The 18,701-nt window shown below is 45.0% G+C and overlaps 2 protein-coding genes across 5 annotated transcripts in view; one reads left to right on the plus strand and one right to left on the minus strand.

Annotated features, from left to right (window-relative positions):
- LOC100116943 (tyrosine-protein kinase transmembrane receptor Ror) overlaps nt 1-18,701 on the plus strand; it is a 324,541-nt gene that overhangs the window by 231,871 nt on the left and 73,969 nt on the right. The gene's annotated exons all lie outside the window — the stretch shown is intronic.
- LOC103318100 lies at nt 11,293-12,407 on the minus strand. Its single transcript, XM_008219374.4, has 5 exons — nt 12,260-12,407; nt 11,925-11,951; nt 11,805-11,828; nt 11,705-11,728; nt 11,293-11,567 (listed from the first exon to the last, which is right to left on the minus strand). Exons 2-5 carry the CDS (start codon nt 11,931-11,933, stop codon nt 11,298-11,300), a joined length of 327 nt encoding a protein of 108 aa, XP_008217596.1. The 5' UTR covers nt 11,934-11,951; nt 12,260-12,407; the 3' UTR covers nt 11,293-11,297.

Consider the following 18,701-nt stretch of genomic DNA (forward strand, 5'->3'; position numbering starts at 1 on the left):
CTCCTCATCTGCGCCCCTGCAATTCCTCTCGCGAACTTTTCTCCGGGGAGTGTCTTTGTTGCTGCGGCTGGATCGCTCGAGTTGTTTACGACTTTCTCGGTGCGGACGCTTACGTTGTATATAGTTGTTATTCCTTATTTTCAGCCCGGTTACAAAATGCATGAGTGAAACATTGTCAACCAGCGGTCGCGAGTTAAGCCAATATATCGGTGACTTCTAATTACCCAATGCCTTTTTGCGCCGTTCCTTCCGCCTTTCCGTCCGCATGCGCGCGCGCGCCTATTCAATTTCTCTCTCTCTCTCTCTCTCCGCTGGCGGAGGACGAAGAAAGAGAGACAGAGAGAGAGAGAGAGAGAGAGAGAGAGAGAGAGAGAGAGAGAGAGAGAGAGAGAGTATATATCTATAGCTCGCGAACGCCCTGCGCAAATACACTTTGTGTATGGGTCTCGACAAATACACTCAACGCGCGCGGTCCCAAGCAGAGAGAAAAAAGATATTGTGGACACGCGCGTGCGCGCGTTAAGTAGCGCCGGCCGGCTGACCGACGAGACTGACTGACCACCGCGCCGGACGGAAAGCTTTTTTGGTCCGGGGATGAACACGTGCTGCTTGTAGACTCGAGGATGTGGGCTTCGCTATTGATATTTCTTCTGTTTTCTTTCCTTTCATCGAAATCATCTTATATTTCATTTCAAGCTGAAGATCGATATAATTTCGAGTTCCCACACATTTTTCAATCAAATTGAAAAACAATACACTCACCGAGTAACAATACAATCCCTTGAGCCTCGAAATCCCATATCACGCATTCACCTTGTCACAACAATAAGCCCTAATCCCCGGGACATCGCCAAAACGCGCGCAGCGTCTTCCTGTACATACGCGCACACCCCATGTATAGTATAGCTTCACAAGCGGAACAAATTTCCAAGGATGTCCGCGACAAAGTGCCGTGCTGGTTGAGAGAAAAAAAGTAACCGCAGATATAATGGAATAGATGACGCGGAGTAGTGTAGCACCGCGGGGTGCATTATATAGTTGGCTTTTGAAAGAGAAAACTCGGAGTCTAACTCCCGAGGGGGTATTAGCTGGGAAATATAAACAGTGTCGCGTGTCCGAAACGTATATAACCCTACTGGCAAGCGCACGGCTCTTCCCGCCGCGTGTGTTTATCGTATACCAATTTCGCGCGGTAAGCGAAACGGCCCGTGCGTATACGGACGGGCCTGGTGGTGGCGAATTAAAAGAGCCTTTGTGCAAATACAGCGGGAGCAGGGCAGATGCGCCGGGGGATAAATAATGACTGCGCGCTGCCGATCGTTTTAGCGAATCGGATGTAAGCGAGTGGAATCGCGCGGGCACAATGCTTTTTTATACCATCGACAATGTTTGCCTTGCTTCGTGCGAACGATTAGCCTTTTTTATTTCAGGAGAAAATTTATGACGCATCGCTTCTGCATCAAAACGTATAAAAAGATGCTTTTACGTTTTTCCGTTTCCGCGATGAATCAAACATTACCGTGCGCTTTACATACCTCGGCAGCCGTGCAAGGCAAGCTTTCAATCTCGAATCCATAAAACAAGCTCGTCGGACGCCTCGCGCAATCTCGATTCGTGCGCGCGCCCGAGATTGACTCATCACCTGAAACAAGAAAGAGTCCATCTCCCGTCCGATGCGAAAAGAAGGCGACATCGGACCAGTGTGCAACAATCAAAGAAAGACTGTACACTGGTATAAGACTCGCCGTTGCGCCATGTGTGTATATATCTGTGCGACGAGGGGACGAAAGACCCGGAGAGTTAGTTTGTTGGCGAACAACTTGAAACTCAATCTATCGTGCCTTTTCGCATCCTCCTGTGTATACATATATGTACGGAGAAGAGTTACAGCGTAGGAACGCCGCGACGTCGCGTGTGTGCACGCGCTGTATGGAAACTGTCGAGGACCATCGACTTTCAAGATGTATTATTTTTTTCTTTACTTTCGCCGCGCGGAGAGCTTTCCCAAAGCTGTTTGCTTGCGGGCCGATTCTCCTCCCGAGCTTTCGCTTTTGTTATTAATAATATCCGATAGAAGTAGAAGAGTCGCCTCGTGAGCTACGCGAATTAATATAACGACGGATTCGTGCGATATAGAGAATAGCCAAAGTTCCGCGGCGGCGGCGGATTCATAACATCACAAAGCACGAGGAGAAGCGAGAGTTAAGGTCTTTTAATTCCAGCAGCATCATAATTTCCATTTCCTCCTCTCTAGCTCTCGCAGCAGGCCTGGAACTCGGAATTCCCGCGCCTCGAGCGGCGCACCGGCTACATTACGAGAGGGTTCATTCCGCTAAATTCTCGCTCACCTCCCCGAGGCCCTAACTCAACCGAATGCACCAGAAGCCTTCTCTCCTCCCCCCTTCCTATTCCTACACACGCTCGTACGCACAGTCGCGTTCTTTTACTTACTTCTGCGGCTGAGAGTCGAGGCAGTGGGAATGAGGAAAAAAGAGTTGCGGCTGGCAGACGCGAAGTTGAGCAGAAGAGAAAAATAGGTGGGCGAGGAACTCGGCTCCACCCTCTGCCACTTGAGAGCCCCACATTTTGCGGCCGCAGGGGACAGGGGACGCGAAGAATCGCGGCTCGGAGCTTCCCGTGCGAAATTTATACCCGATGGGAGAAAGAAAGAAACGGCCGGGGGTATGGGATAATAAGTGCGAAGAAAGGTATTGTATGTTTTAGATTTGAATTTAGATGGATACACGCGGGGATGCGATAGCGTCTAGGGTTGCGCATTGTCAGGTCATTCACCTGCGAGAATACACCAAGGCCTCGAAATTACGGTCAGTTCGTTGGACATAGTGGAAGCTACCGTAGCTTTTTTCAAGTATACTTTTTCGAGCAGTTCCGTTTTAAAACTTTTGACGCAACAAATTCACTCGTCCGGCTTAATCTCCTCCCGTCCGCTTACGTCTTAACTTATTCAGCTACTCGAGTCGCGCCAACTCACATTCGTATTCAATTTCTCAAGACAAGAAATAAGTGTAAAACAAAAAAAGCACCCCACTCTCAAAAAACTTAAAGCGTTAAAGCTGTACGGACCAAACGATTCCTCCCCTTCCTATCGGAAAGAGAAAGTTTTTTTCCGCGAGAAACGGGAGCAAAGGTAAAAAGGATCCCCCCCTCTGCACTGAAAACTTTCCAGACCCTCCTAACACGCTCGGCGCATATAGCTGCGCGAGAAAAAGCCGCGAGCAAAATACCCCCCGTGTATAGCTATAAGAGAGTCGGGCAGGAGGGAAAAATGACTGGCGCGCGTGAAAACATAAAGTCATCCGCGCCGGAAACCTTAAACATTCATAAAGTCGCGTATGCTGACCCTCCGCCAATCGTCAACTTTGAATGCGAAAAGAGAAAGAGAAAAAAAGTGAATAAGGCGCGACAGACGGGGGCGAAATTACGGGCTGCGTTGTTCTATTAGGAAAAGTAAAAAATGAACCTCGTCGCGCCGACAAAATTGCACCGGCAAATCATACTATAGAAACCGGAGGATGGATGCGATGCACCGTCGGCGCAGTGAATGGAGTTTCCGGGGATGACGACCGAGACACCGGCTGCTGTTGTTGGATGCTGATGCGGCGCTGCTAGTTCGTTTAATATATGGGTTCCCATTTTTAAAGGGTACGTTATATGGAGAGGAATAAGATTATAGCTTGGAGATTTTCTCTTGAGACGTGCGAAATCAGTCGCAGCAGCACGACCGAATAGCAAACGAAATAGTTTTGGCCTTTTACCCCACCGCTTAAATGTTTCGAGCCTCTGGATATTGAAAATAGGTGGCGCATAGGCACTTTCATCTATCCATCATCAGTATGAGGCGCCTACTCATTCGTCAATTTCATGTAAACGATATAATAAGACGGTTTAAAATCGTTTTTCCTGGAGAGCACGGGCTGCTGCTGCGAGCGTAACAAAAGGAGCGCATCAAAAACAGTAATTAACGCAATTTAAATATAAAAGCTTGCGCCGCGGCGCGTTCTTTTAATTAAACCATGCGTGCTTTCAGCTCTGATTAAACGAATTTTAATTAAGTTTTCACTCGAAACGGCGCTCCTCTCTTTACACTCCTCCCTACGCACCATATCCCTCGCGTTCGCGCTAGTATCGTCTATGTACAACGCGCCGCCGCCGCCGACGAGAGCAGGCTAAAAAAAGATCGTTCAATTACAAACATTATAGTATTCATTTAGCCCCGCGGCGTTTCTTCGTTTTTAATTACACCCTCAAGACTCGCGCGCACTCGAGACTCTCCTTTCGTTCCCCCGAAATCCTCGCACGCGCGCTCACGTCTCTCCTTGCAGATTATATCGCATTCACCGGCACGAACGACGACGGCGACGACGGGCACGAATCCCTCGTATACACATATATAGTCGGGCTCTTCCTTGCGTGCGCTGCACCAGGCAGTCGTCGCGGCGTTGCGTGACTCACGGCGCGGGAAACACCCCTTTAAACGTCCCCGCGCGCTTCTCTGATCGTATACAGTGTCTGTATTTATGTATGGCAAGTGTCGCGCGCGACGTTATTAATATTTTGCACTTGGGAAATTTTAGACCTCTGCGGCGCAAGTGTGCCTGATGAGTATGGGATTCTCGTGTTTGTGCTTTAAGCTGCGCTATTGCTTGAATATTGAAATTGAATTTTTCTCATTCTTCTGTGTGCGTTGTGGTCGTGGTGAATAGAGTATAGAAAATTCGTTATCGAGGCTATACGCTTTCTCGCTGCATTTTTAAACTCCCACTTGGCTCGAAACGCACGATTTCTAGCTTCTCTATTTCTCCTTTGCTGTTCAAATCCCAGCGCAATTCTTTCGCCTCGTCATCTCGAGAGCTTAAGCATGCTAACGTTTCCTTAAGAGCGATCAAGAAGAGAAAGAGACGTAAAGAGCCTCGGGATCGCAGGGACAAGGAGAGCAGATGAAAAAAACGAACGAGAGAGCTAGATATCGTACAGGGGTTGACGGGAGTACGTATTATTGGGAAGATGTTGGAAAATACAGCCGAGGCTTGAGGGATGGTATGGAGAAAGACGAGTTTGGTGTGGAACGGAACAAAGAGATCGACCGAGAAAGTATGCATATTCCAAGATATTTAAAAAAATATGATGTTTACCCTTTCAAATGCCATAATAAAATGTGTAAACGTGTAATTAATTTTTTCAAGTTACCAAGTAGCTTTTATGGAAAAAGCTGGGTATAATTCCGCTTACTGCGGATATTAAGAGTTCAGCTTTAAAAAAAGAAAATTAACAAACATTCGTAAAGCTTACAGTACCATTAAGAGCTTAGTTTTTCCTCTTTTCAAGCTTAACGCAACACTTAAATTCTCATCGCGAATAAATGCCCAGTCCGCGAGAGAGCAACATGCGTAGAGTCCGGCGACCATAATTTATCAATAAATTAAGATCCCCTGCATAAATTCTGGAAAAAGCTCGACGTAGATCCGGCCAACGCCCGAGACAGGAAAAAGTTTCCCGTGGCAGCAAAAAAAGCCAGCGTGGATTAAAGCAGCAGCCCAGTCGGAAGATCCGTGCGCGGGTGCAGCCTGACAGAAAGAAAGCCAAGCGCGTGTACGGAAACAAAAAGGAGGAACAATAGCGGAAGCTCGGCCGAGTAGCAAGAAGGCACGGCTACAAAGGCGGGAGAGGGTTGTGCTCGCACGCGCCCGAGGCTGAGGAGGAGGGGCCGCTTTAAGCCTCGCGCGAGCCTTTGATGTCGTCGAGGTCAGGATATCCCTCGCGCGTCTCAATTAACCAATCGCTTCTGAGCTTAATTAAGGCGAGATCGAAAATTGCAACGCGGTTAGGGTGTATAGTCTGGCAGTGCAACGAAAGTCTGGAGAGCTTAACTCAGAGAGCTTTTCTTGATGACAGTAGCGGTTTTGATAATGTGGGGGATTTTCCGCGGGGTTCACGTGCGGTAATTGAATAAGCCGGTCGGGTTGAGAGAATTTTGGAGGGTTCCGTTTGCATTTTTATTCCGTCAAAGTCACAAGCTTTTTCGCAGAAGAACTGTAAAATGCTATTGTATGTTTTTAGGAATTTCTCGAAGGCAAGCATTGCATTTTTGCCCGATGTACACACACAAGCGAAGTTTCACGCCTCACTGAATAACTTATCCATGCAAAAGCGCGTTCTTTCTCCATTAACCACGAAGCTCGCATTCGCCGAAACACGCGGAAAATGGAAAAACACAAAAATAAAGGACTCGCGCAGCAGAAAGAGAGAGAGAGAGAGAGAGAGAGAGAGAGAGAGAGAGAGAGAGGGAGACATACCCTTATTCAACATTTCACGCGTGACTGGCCAGCATCGCTCTCTCGCTCGATATTCTCCGATTTTATCGTCGCTCGCTCGACTGTATCGGGCCTCCTTTTTCCTTCTCCACTACAGTATCTCCGCTTTCTCTCCCTTTCTGTTTGTTATCATTGTTCCGTCCTCTCTTTCTGCGCACCTCGTAGCCGCGCGCCAGCCGCTTGAAATTCCGACTTCATATTTATTCGATCCGTCGGCGAGCTCTGCGCAAAGGGAGAGGGACACCGTCGCGAGATCATCAGCTCGACAAGTTGCGAGGGGTAGTTTTCCCGCGATTTCATTCAACTCACGTACGTTTCCTCGTCTACTCGTGTTAGATGAATGTGGAGATAAAGGTATATATCTGTATGTATGGTTGGAATGCTGTGTGCACCTTCGGAGAGGTGGATATTTTAGGATGTGTCCACGCTTGAATAAAGATTATTGAAATGCAGAGAGCGTTTTTAAGAATTTTTTTAGAAAAACACTGTCTAGGTTCGCTACATTGCGGAATATTCGAACCTTAACTTTCAAGCTCGTCATATCACTGCAAGAGAAAGTCGTATGCAAGTATCCGGCCAGCCTGCTACGTTAGCCCCGTTGAACTGGAACTTTCAGCTCGACCATTATGGCCGGTAGAGTGTCATTATGACTGGTGAAGCTGTATTATGCGCTAATATCAGAGATTTTTTCTTAAAATGACGAAAATTCTTCAAGACGTAAAAAGTAAAGCCTGATCAAACAGTCGTCGATTTATTCAATTTTATTTTTATCACAGGTCTGCAACAACAGATTTCTCGTTTTTTCCCTCCAATTTATGGTAAAAACACGCAATTATTATTATTTCATCAAAACTCGTGTATAAGAACGAATTCGATTCTTACTGTACTTAATTCACTTAAAAAATTTATATTAAAACATTATTTACAGTCTTAGATTACTATACTTAAATCTAAAGCGTTACTTGCTATAATTTTAAGCATATATTGCTACGTCGCTATTCAGCATTATTATTTGTCAGCAAAACTCTTAATTAGTTGTTAAACTATAGGTTCAGTTTTCGGCGTACATTGCGAGGAGCTAGAGTCTCGGGATGTTCGATAGCGCGTTTGGAGCCTTTTTTAACAGTGCTTGCTTGGCAGAACAATTCTAATTCGTCGTGGTCTATGATCTCTTGCTGTTGGGGAGGCGGGGACAATTTGATTTCTGACATTTGCTGGCATATTTGGTTTAGGCGTCGTTTTATTTTTCTACGATTTTGCGTAGGTGACGGCGTTTTTATATTCATGTTATTCTGTAAATTAGTTGCCAAGTTGGAGACAGGGCTAGTCGGAGTCAATGAATTGTTGGTTTTGGAACTCATTTTGGAGGTCATTGGTGATGCTCCAACAAGAACCAAGGGTTAACTGATTGCAGTTGTCTTGAACGGTCGTATTTATACCTATCAGATGATCGGCAGGGTGTCATTTCTACGGGTGGAGTTCCATTATGACGGGTGGATTACTATTATGTGCTTACATCAGAGTTCTTTTTACAAAAGGACGAAAATTCTTACCACAAAAAAGTAACTCGTTTCGTCGTGTACTCGTATTGGACAGTGATTTCGAAATATTCATATTTTCACTTATACACAACTGAATGGGAACATTTCGAGTATAGTCTGGCACCGCTTATACGTGAGCAAACACGTTTTCAGCCGTTTTCTTCGCCTCGCGACGTTGCAGCCCTCAAAGCTTTCCCCGGCATGGAAAACAACGTGCTGGACGTGCCTCCGCCTTTAATATACCTTTGACTCCTCCTGCGTTTGTTCTCTTGCGGTTGCGGCGACATCGGTCTTGAAAAAGCGAGAGAGAGAGAGAGAGAGAGAGAGAGAGAGAGAGAGAGAGAGTTGTTCAGCGCAAGGCCGTCAAAAGGATGTTGAGGGGGTGTCTCTATGCTGGGCACCCTGAGATTCATCCTGCGATGTGCGTATTTTCAAGCCGCGTGGTTAATTAGCCTGTCGTCGTGTGAAATTAAACTTTTTCACGTGCGAATTCAGCGTAATTTTTTGTTTAAAAAACGCGCTATTTTCTCGAGAACTTTGTTCCTTCACACTTTCGAGCAAGCATTTACCAGTAAGCTCGAGGTGCTGTTCCAGCTGCAGAGACGGGAGAATTCGTTCCTTCGATTTCTCGGATTCGAGACGCACGATGTGGCGGGAGAGTGAGAGACTGACTGGGAAAGCGAGTAACGCTCTGGAATATAAAATAGCTTAAACGCAAAACAAGAGATTACCTCGGGAATCAAAGTAATTAACATTTCGCGTAGTCTTCGTCGTCGAGGCTGCTGCTACCCCGCGCTTTTAGCACGAAAGCTTCTTTTGTCGAATGTCTCGCGCGCGAATCGTCGGCAAAAAGTTCATCGCGACTACGTGGAGGCTCCGCCAGCCAGGAGGGAAAAACGCGTTTAATTAAGTCCACTGAATGGCCCTTTGCATAAATTCCGACGTAAATTTGACTCAATTCTCTCGCCCTTCTTTTCTCAGACGAGCATTGAAAGCATAGTAGTGATGCTTACTTTATATTTCATTTAAAAGTGAACTGGAATTTATTTGTAAAACCAAATCGGGAAACGTCAGCCAGCGAAATATGTATTACAACTTAGGATATCGCGCGCGCAAAAATAAAAAGAGAAACCAGCCGGCGCGCTTCTCTTTATGTCTTCCGGCGCGAGTGAGAGAGAAAAACGGGACACCGAGGCTTTTAAGCTGACGCGTCCTTTGACGAGACAAAGGGAAAAGTTTTTCCGCCTCCCGGTGGGAGCCAAGTTCGTTATTTTATAATTGGCACTATCCGGCTTCTTTCATGAATTATTAAGGGCGCCGATAAAGCTACGGAATATCGACGAGGATTCGCCACGACGACCCCTCCTTCGATATAGCGTCGTCGTAGTTTTCTTCGCCTCCGTCTCTTTTTCCTCGGCGCTCGATGCCCTTTCGCTTCCTTTATCTCACGCGCATCTTCGCGTATTTACTTTTAAATTATTTAGTGGCCTTGTTTCTTATATTGCTAAGCTTGATTGATTAATTTTCATTCAGCTTTCGGAGGATGACTCGTATAATTATTTTCAATTGTGATGAAAGGATACGTAATTTATAAAAATAGCCTTGCTCCCGATAGAGTCAGAGAATATTGATGGACAGACGAAAGACTTTAATCACGATTTGCTATTTTGCGACAGCTGTATTTAAAAAGTTGCATCAGTGCTCGATTTGGAATTATGATAAATATGCACTTCCCCCGATCATATCAAGCTTTTTATTTTTTCACTCTGCGATACCGAATATATTAGAAATTAACTCAGCAATTTGATGACAAATTTCCAAAGAAAGTAATTAACCCAGTCATCAAAAGCAGGTGCTCCACTTATCACTGAAAAAGCAAACACATCACCCAACCAGCTTACCCCAACAATTGCAATGACAAAGCCACTAGTGTAGTACACCTTCAGTTCCCGTTGGCTTATCGCGGCCGATCACTCGTGACATTACGCAGGCAGAGAGGAAACACACACACGGACACGCGCGCGATTATCCACGTCCGTTCGCATATAAAATGAAAATACACGTCAGCGCGCAGTGGACAGTGCAGCGGTGACAGCGAGCAGCAGCAGTAGCGGCTCACCCGAGCCTTTGATGTTCAGACGGACGGTCGCACCCACCCCTGCGAGCGGATCTCATCCACTGGCCTTCCTCTCCGCGCGTCGTCCTTCCTTTTTTGCAGCGTTCGTTCGTTCTTTCCACCAGCGTGTTTTTGTATCGCGTTTGTCCGAAGTGTACCAATGCGTCTCTGTGTGTGCGTAGTGGCCGAACCATCGTAGCATCGGTCCGATCCGCCTTTTGTTTTTAATGAACTGCAGACTGCTCGGCGCTGCTGTGCACAGGGGCGGCTTTTTCGTGCGCGCTGTATAAGCGGCGAGGACACTATACCGTGCGGAATTTCGCATATTGCGCGCGCTCGGACACACGCTCGGAAGGCTGCAGCTTTGTATAAGGCCTTTGTAATATCGACTGATGCAAGCACTAGACTACCCACGCGTGCGCGCGCTTTTTTGTTCGACTTTCTTTGTTTGCATTGATGAGAATGTGTTTTGCGCGTTGTTGAACTTCCTCGTACGACGTACGTACTGATAGAGTAATGCAATATTTCTTTTTGGATGCTGTTGGAAATTTTGTTGCATAATCATGCATACGTTTCTAGCAAAAAAATTTTCGCTGGAGAAAATTAATTAAAAGCCGAATTCTGGAAAATTCTCAAGAATGTCGTGGCAAAAAAAAGAGCTTCCAACGGACTACTTCACGTCGTCGAAATTCCAGTCACAGATATCCAAAGTATACCAAATCTCCGGAGCGTGGACCTCAGCAGCCGCACGTGCGTTCGAGCGCGCAGCAGCACACTCGACCATTACCGCGTTCGTGTAATACAGCCGTTCAATTAAGCCAAGTGGACTCTCTCTCTCTCTCTCTCTCTCTCTCTCTCTCTCTCTCTCTCTCTCTCTGCAGCGCAGGCTACGGCACCAGCAGTCGCTGCTCTCGCTGCTGTAGGGCTGTCAGCGCTTTTACCTTTAAGTCCCGATATCATTCCCAACCCCCGTGGCCGCGTAATGTTATAATTACACCGAGCTCGCCGAGTTAATTTCGAGCGGCTCGGGCGCGCACGGAATGTCATCGGCACGCACATACGCGCAATGCGGATTCGCACAAAATTACACGTACTGCTGCGAGGGCTGTTCGAAATGTGCGCTGGACTCGCTGGACGCCCCTTTCGATCGAGGGAGCCTGTAGGTGGGTTATTTTTGAAGGAGGGAGGGTACGACTTACTGAATGTTGCAGAGTTCGGTCTTGATTTTCAGAAGGTATTTAGATGCTTGCGACGGTTCATGGTTATTATAGGATGTGATAATGTCATTATAGGAGTTATTTTTTAATCTTAACGTGATGGCCATTGGATAACTGGTTTATTAATAGTCACACATCTGCATAGTATCGGAAACACAAGAAATACGTATCTTCTAGTAACTATTGTATTTCTTGCTATTTTTTCCGCCGTAGCCGGAATCAGAATCTTTACCATAATCTTTGGTATCAGATTCATATTTTGGCTTTTCAGATTTGCACGGCCTTCCTTCTTCTTCTCGGGTTCGCAAGATTTTTTTGGTTCCTCACAACCTTTATCGAATTTTTCGGACTCCTTGCCTCCCTGTTGAAATATTTAAAATAATACATATATTTTTTTACGCTTTCTTCTTTTTGAAATAAGTATTTGAAATAATAATAATTAAAAACTATACTACTGCAGATAATAACGTAATAGTTTAAGGATATAATAATACTTACGTAACTATCTGATTCGCCTTTCTTCTGAAATGTTAATTTCGTATTAGAAACAGTAATGAAAGTAGAACTTCTCCTTAATTAATGCATATAGTATACTTACAGACTGTATCTTAGAAAGTTTATCCTTTTCAATCAAATAAAATAATATCAAATTTAGTATTTCAAAAAATAATTTTAAAGGTGGTAGGATCTATTTATTGTTCAACTCGATCAATATTACCTTGTTCATTTTGATTTTTCTTTCTTTCTGTAAATAATGAAATGAGAATTCGTAAGATACTTTACAATTGCTGTGTTTACGCCAACGACATTGAAAACACACAAACTCTGATTAATTTACTTAGTTTATAGGAATATCTCATGAGTTTAGAATTTAATTTTGAATGAGTTAAGAGAAGTAGAAAATATCTAGGTTTCATTTTTTGACTTAGGACCATAGAAAACAGAATAATTTACATTTGAAAAAGTTAACAGTTATTCTTATCTCTTACTAAAAATTAATTCTGAATTAAAAAAAAAATTACGAAGACAATAATAAACTTGAAAACTACTTACGAGACGTGATGCGCGTATAATAGATCACTGCGTTTTCGTGGATTGCTGAAGTTCTATTTATGCTACTCTCCACGCTCTATCTATTTGTGTTTAGTACTCGTTATATTGGCCATTAAATGTTATCATTGCAAATAAACTACTGCTTTTTTCTGCTTTACAGTTCTCTTTTACGAGCTGAAGCATATCTAAGTAGAAGTTATACACAGTTAAAAGCTATATGATATTTTATCTATCTAATTTGCATGTTAACAAATATTTAGCGTTTTATGATACCAATTTCATAAACGCTTCTATAAGAAATGCAAAAAATCTGATAAATTCTGCTTTCATATCCCATTGTTTGTTCACCGCGAGTCACATACTGTTCGTTATTATCCTACATTACGAATACACAAAGTCAGACTCCCTTTGGCCAACGCCTCATTTCGCAGTACGCACAGAGGCCCGATTTTCCTTTGACGTTGATGCACAGAAGCGTGAAACTTCTGTAATTCAAAAACGGTTAGTAAAGCTCTTCCTCCCCCTTAATTAACGAAACTCATTACGCTTTACCTTCCTGCGCGCGCGCGGAGACGTTTATCAAAGTCGTGTCCTTTATGTCATCGCCCTTTTTCCACTATCTACTATATAGGACCTTCTCTCCTTGGAATGTTATTTTTGAAAAATTGTATTTTCAAATTTATTGTACAAATGTTTACGAAATAATTTCTACAGAAAAATAAAGGTTGCGACAATCATACAAAAGCTGATCAATTTATTTCTATTTTCTCCGTATACAAATTAAACCTTTCGACGAGTCTAAGTAAGGATAATATATTTGAAGCATGCGATTGCGTAATGATTTTTAATTTCCATTCCAGCTGCTTTAGTTACGCTTTTATCTCGGCCGGCAATGAGTCACCAGCGGGTCGCGAAAAAATCCGGCTTCGCATACTACAACTCTGTTATCATTTCCATACAAAGTACGTTCATAAGCAGCGTATAAATAAACCTTTCTCCTTTCGCAACGCCTGAAAATTCAAGAAAGTGTTGAGAATGTCTAATCAGAAATCTCCTTGCTTTCTCAAGCTCGTGCAGCCAGAAAGCATTCGCTGCTCCCGTAATCATAAATCCTCAGCCTTAATAACTCTATCGGCGCTTTTTTTCGTTGCTCTGCACCGACGTAAAGTAGACCGAGAAAAGAAAAGCAGAGGGAGAGAGAATTACACATATTTCAGAAAAACGAAAGCCCGGTCCTTCGCATGCCGGCAATCGAGTGCATAGTTATTCTTTGCGCAGTCGCGAGATAAAGAAAATCTACATAAATTAGCATGGCGCTGTACATAGAGTGCGCGAAACTCGCTCACGCGACCGGAGCGTTTTTGCAAGTGCGCGCGCGTCATATCGCTGAGCGCTCGCGCGCGTATTATATGCGTGAGAAGGCTCAGTCGAGGGAAATAATGGAGACGTGATAATGGCCTTTTCATTATTTACGCTTGCGGTCGAGCGGTACGATTGCGCCGCGCGCGGCGAGAATTTTCGTGCGCCCCCGAGCGGACGTTCTTTTGTTTCGTGAAATATATTGTGAATTCGTATCTTAATTCTTTTTTATCGTGCGCCGACAATCAATTTACGGGAAAAATCAGCTTTTTTCACTGCGCGTTTATGAGAAATAACGCTATACTTGAACTTTTATTTTTAAAAGAAGTACGTTGAACCCGTAGAGATTATATTTGAAAAGAGTTACAGCTCTGAAATGTTTAAAAACTCTAGTTCTCACGTATCCCTTCACTTCCCTTGGAATTAGAGCCACAGCCGATCAGCAGCCCCAAAACCGTTGGCACCGCATCGTAATGCTGCCCGGTCGGGCAAAGCGTGCGAAGAAAAATAGGCCAGCGACTAAACGCAGCGAGCGGTAAAATGTAAAATTTGCAGCAACAATCGCGCTCCTCATCAGCATGCAAAGAGTGCAGAGGGAAAAAAACAGAGCGAGAGCGAAGTAGGAGAAACACGTAGCGCGTTGATGCAGAGCCCGATAGGATCGCAAAGTCGCATCGCGTGGTTGCCGTAGGTAGTTGTATACCTACGGACTTGGCGACGGAGCTTGCTCGCAAATTGTGTCGCCGAGGCACGCTACGCGCTCGGCGCCACGCGATGCACTTATGGCTTGACTGCGGGAGGGAACAGCGCCCTTCGTTATTTTCTGGTTATCTATACGCGCGCTCGTAGTTTTGTTGATATACGACTGTTGTTCGGGGACGAGGGAGTTTTTGCATAATTTATTTGTTCCCTTTTTTTAAACTGCCTAGTATAAGGTATAATTTTAAAGCTGAAACGTTTTAGTTTTATGTATGGGTTTGGTAAGCCGCCGAAACGCAAAATTGACACACTTAAAGACACGCAAATAAAAAAAAGTCGATCCATCACACGACTTATCAGCAGCTTCAAAAAGCCAAAAATATGTAACAATTTCTCGTGTTCGTCAACCAAAATGCAAATTCCGCAGATCTGCGAAAGATACGTTCGCGGGTCTTCCAGCTCTGTACACGCAACTCTCTCTCACTCTCTAAACCCCCGAGCCTACAGAAGACGAAACGGTGTTTTGCAGCGGACACATAAATTTCGCGAATTCTCTGCACTCGGCGGCACTTAGCACGCGGGTTAGATACGCCGAGCAAGATTGCGGCACAAAGTGTGATACGCGCGATGCCGGTGCGTCGCGTAAGTAGCGGGCTCCCAGAATTAAGCCGTCTGTAAAATTACTTAATTATCGCTGAGGCGCGAGTAGGGAGGTGAGGCATGACTTTCCTATGCCGTATAGAGGGGAGAGTCGCGTTGCGTGGAAATACGCGGTGTTGTGTGGGTGCGAGAGCTTCAAAAAGCGCAAGAGGGTGAGAAGGTGAAAGGTTAGAGTGGAGACACTTGAGATAGTTCGTTTTCAAAGTTCTGAGGGGCTGTGCTATATTTGCTAACGGCTTTATAGTGAATTTATTATTTAGTGAATATGATGATTCATAAACCTGTTTATGATAAAATTTTCGATTCGAGTGTATAACACTGCTCTTTCCACGCTCAGCTCGCTCGGCAATGAGTATCATTTAATTTAACATATACGCAAGGCTCTGTCAAGCTTTAAATTACATTATTAATTCAATTAAATTCTTTGACTTGATTCTCTCCAGCTCTTGTCGATCCGGGAATATAAACTATACTTCAAAACGATTCTTCTGTGCGACTGCGCCGTCAGGTCGGAGAGATCAGAGGATTCGCGTTTCCGCTCGATTCGTCATATGCAGCGCAAACCTCATTCACCGCGCGGTTTTTACTGCATTTGCCTTTTAATTTAACGAGCCTTTTTCGGCTGTTATTTCGGTGACGTGTACCTCAGCGTATATGGAAAGCTCACCCGGCGTATTCACCGCGGCTCACTGAGAGGGTGAAACGTTTGAATTTGAAATTGAGAGGTTTTCGATAGTTTTGTATTTCGGACGAGCAGTCCTAAAGGGAGAGTTATTTGAAAGCCGAGCTGGATTTCAATTTTAAATTATATTTTTCATTCCCTAACGATTCGCGGTGCCAATGCTTATTCATTCGAACCGTGAAATATATATCTTCGAAATCGTTTGTGATAATGCTTGAATATTATATTTTAATAAACTACTATGAAAACTGTTCTCACAGCGACACACCGCTACAGTCGTATTATTACGCGGCAAATTTAAGCATCACAAAAGCGAGAGAGAGAGAGAGAGAGAGAGAGAGAGAGAGAGAGAGAGAGAGAGAGATGAGCCCTCGCTTTCTCCGAAACTCGCGCAGGGTTCGGCGTGATTAATAACGCCCGCAGCCGCGTAAAAAGATTCGCGGCTAAATATAAAGATCCGCGGCACCCTCGGATTCTCCTATATAACGAGATACACGCCGTCGCGCTAGCTCCCGCATTTCTTCAGAGGGGAAAGAAGATAGGTTGCTCGAAAAAGTGCGTCAGGGTATATAATCGCCGTCGTTATCGAGATGTACTGTGCAAAAAACTGTTTAGCTTTAGGGTCTGAAATGCCTGCGTTTGCTCTAATGAAGTCTTGACATGTGTTTTCTTTCTTGCGTCTGCTTGTATAAATAAAATTATATTATTTTGGTGGAACGTACGTCAGTCCGATAACCCGAAAAATTCGCATACTATGACACCTATCTGTCGACGAGCCAACCAGTCAGGCCTATTATGACAAACAACCTCATGAATATGCTCGACACACCCCCGAAATTCGAGCCGACAGCCCGACTCCCCGGCAGCTGTTTATCTCGTCGCAGCGCAAAATTCAACCCGCGGCTCATCTCACTTTCGCCGGCTGCGACTAAACCGCGCGCGATCACAGCTCTCTCTCTCTCTCTCTCTCTCTCTCTCTCTCTCTCTCTCGCGCGTGGCGCGCGTATAATAGCGAAGCATCAGCCCTTTCGACATGCGCGAATAGGGAGCATATAAATTCAGCAAAGGGCGTCGTCGCCATTGTGTGCGTTGCCTCTGCCTCCGCGCGACTATGTACGAGACGAGCAAGTTCCGGAGTATATATATAGCAGTACCTCCTTACATTCGGACCCCCGCGGCTCTCTCTCTCTCTCTCTCTCTCTCTCTCTCTCTCTCTCTCGTTTACTCCTTCCTCAGCCCATCCCACTCGCTTAGTCTTGCTTTATTCCGGTTTCTTATTTGGTTAAGCCTCTTATCTCGCGCCCGCGACCCTTCCTGCGCGTCTCCGTCTGGCTCGTTTAGCTGCACCGACGCGATGCTACTGTATATAGCCTCGGGTATAAGTAGTTCTGCAGAAGAAGGAAGGATTTGTAGATGCATACGCTGCGCTGATGAGCTTCTTTATTAAAAATTTTTGAAAGGGTTCGTTGCCCTCTCTTCTCTTTCAAAGCATTTTTTGAATCGATGAAGATTGTTATTCACCTATAGGTATGAATAACCGTCGATTACTTACGGTATTTCATTCATTCGACTTTCTCGAAACCTATTCCACGCAGTGCGCTCGAAGAACCTCTTTGGAAGCGAGAAATGACTGCGATAAATTCAAAATCATTTTTGCCCTCTGACCGTTCTTAAGAGCGACGCTATCTGACCCTCTCACGCAGCGGCGCGGCCTCTTATCCTCCCCCTCGCTCATAAGTCAGTTTATTTGCCTGCTACAAGTGTGCAGTGTATACTGAAAAAAGGAAAATTTACAGAAAGTCGTCGCGCGCCTGTGTGTCGGAGAAAGAAAAATCGAGCGACGACCGGTTCCGAGTATATACGTAGCACGCAAAAATGCAATTTCGTCCTCTCTCTCTCTCTCTCTTTCTCTCTCGCTCTTTCGCTGAATAAAAAGCCTAGCTCAATTATTCCTAAAACGTCCTGTCTACCAGCGCTTATACGTTAGCCAAAGAACTCTTACAGCGGCGCATCCCTTAAATCTTCCGCACACACACGTACTCGAGCCATATTTCCCGCACTTTTATTCCCTTCTCTCCTTCTTCTAATCGCAATAATTCTTCCTTATATAGACGTCGTGCGTCGGCTCTGAGAGAGAGAGAGAGAGAGAGAGAGAGAGAGAGAGAGAGAGAGAGAGAGCTGCGAGATGCTGTATACCGGAAAAGGGAAATGGAGAACGTGCGAGGAGAGAACGACACCTCGCGAGACGCCTAAATCACCGATAAAGAAGACCGCGGTGACGTGACTTACGGGACCGATGCGCTTCTCGCGCGAAATTAAGCCAACGCAAGGGCCTCGTATACACGCGCGCGGGCGTGCATTAATTTGGTGTTTGTTGAAAGGGGATAAATCGTGCTTTGGTGCAGTGTGTCTAGCACGGCTCTTTTTAATTATTTTGACAAGATTAAATCGCTCATTCTTCTAATAATAGAAAGATCGAGTAAATGATAACTTTGAAATTGAAGAATCGCCAATTCGCAGCTATCGAAGAATAGAGGATCTGACCGCCCAGTCCAAAGTGGGTGTTTGCCCGGTTACACGCCATAGCCGCGTTTTCGGGTCCTGCATATAGCTTCGTTGGAACGACGCGGCGGCATTCAGATCGGACATTTCTAAATCGCTCGGCAAATCTCCGCGCGCTTGCGGCGCGTTGTCGCGCTAATGCATTCGTCGGACGTAGTTCCAGGGCGTGATTCTGAATAATGCGCCGGAAAGGCGTTCTCGGGACGCTCTCACTCGACATCCCTCTCGACCTTTTTTTTTCTTTTTTTTTACCTTCAGGCCCTTTATACCCTTTTTATTATCATCCGCCGCAGAGAACTTTTATATTCGTCTGACTGAAAATTGGACGGTTTTCGACGCGCGCTTCACAAGTTTTTGTCGATTTATTGCGACTCCGAGCTGCTATACGTATATTTGCCATATTATAAATTTGATATCGCGCATAATTCGATCTAACAAGGCGAAAGCGTTGTAACTTTTAATGCTCGCTGGAGTTCAATA

Source organism: Nasonia vitripennis, chromosome 1 (genome assembly GCF_009193385.2).
Source record: "Nasonia vitripennis strain AsymCx chromosome 1, Nvit_psr_1.1, whole genome shotgun sequence".
Classification (NCBI taxonomy): Eukaryota; Metazoa; Arthropoda; class Insecta; order Hymenoptera; family Pteromalidae; genus Nasonia; species Nasonia vitripennis.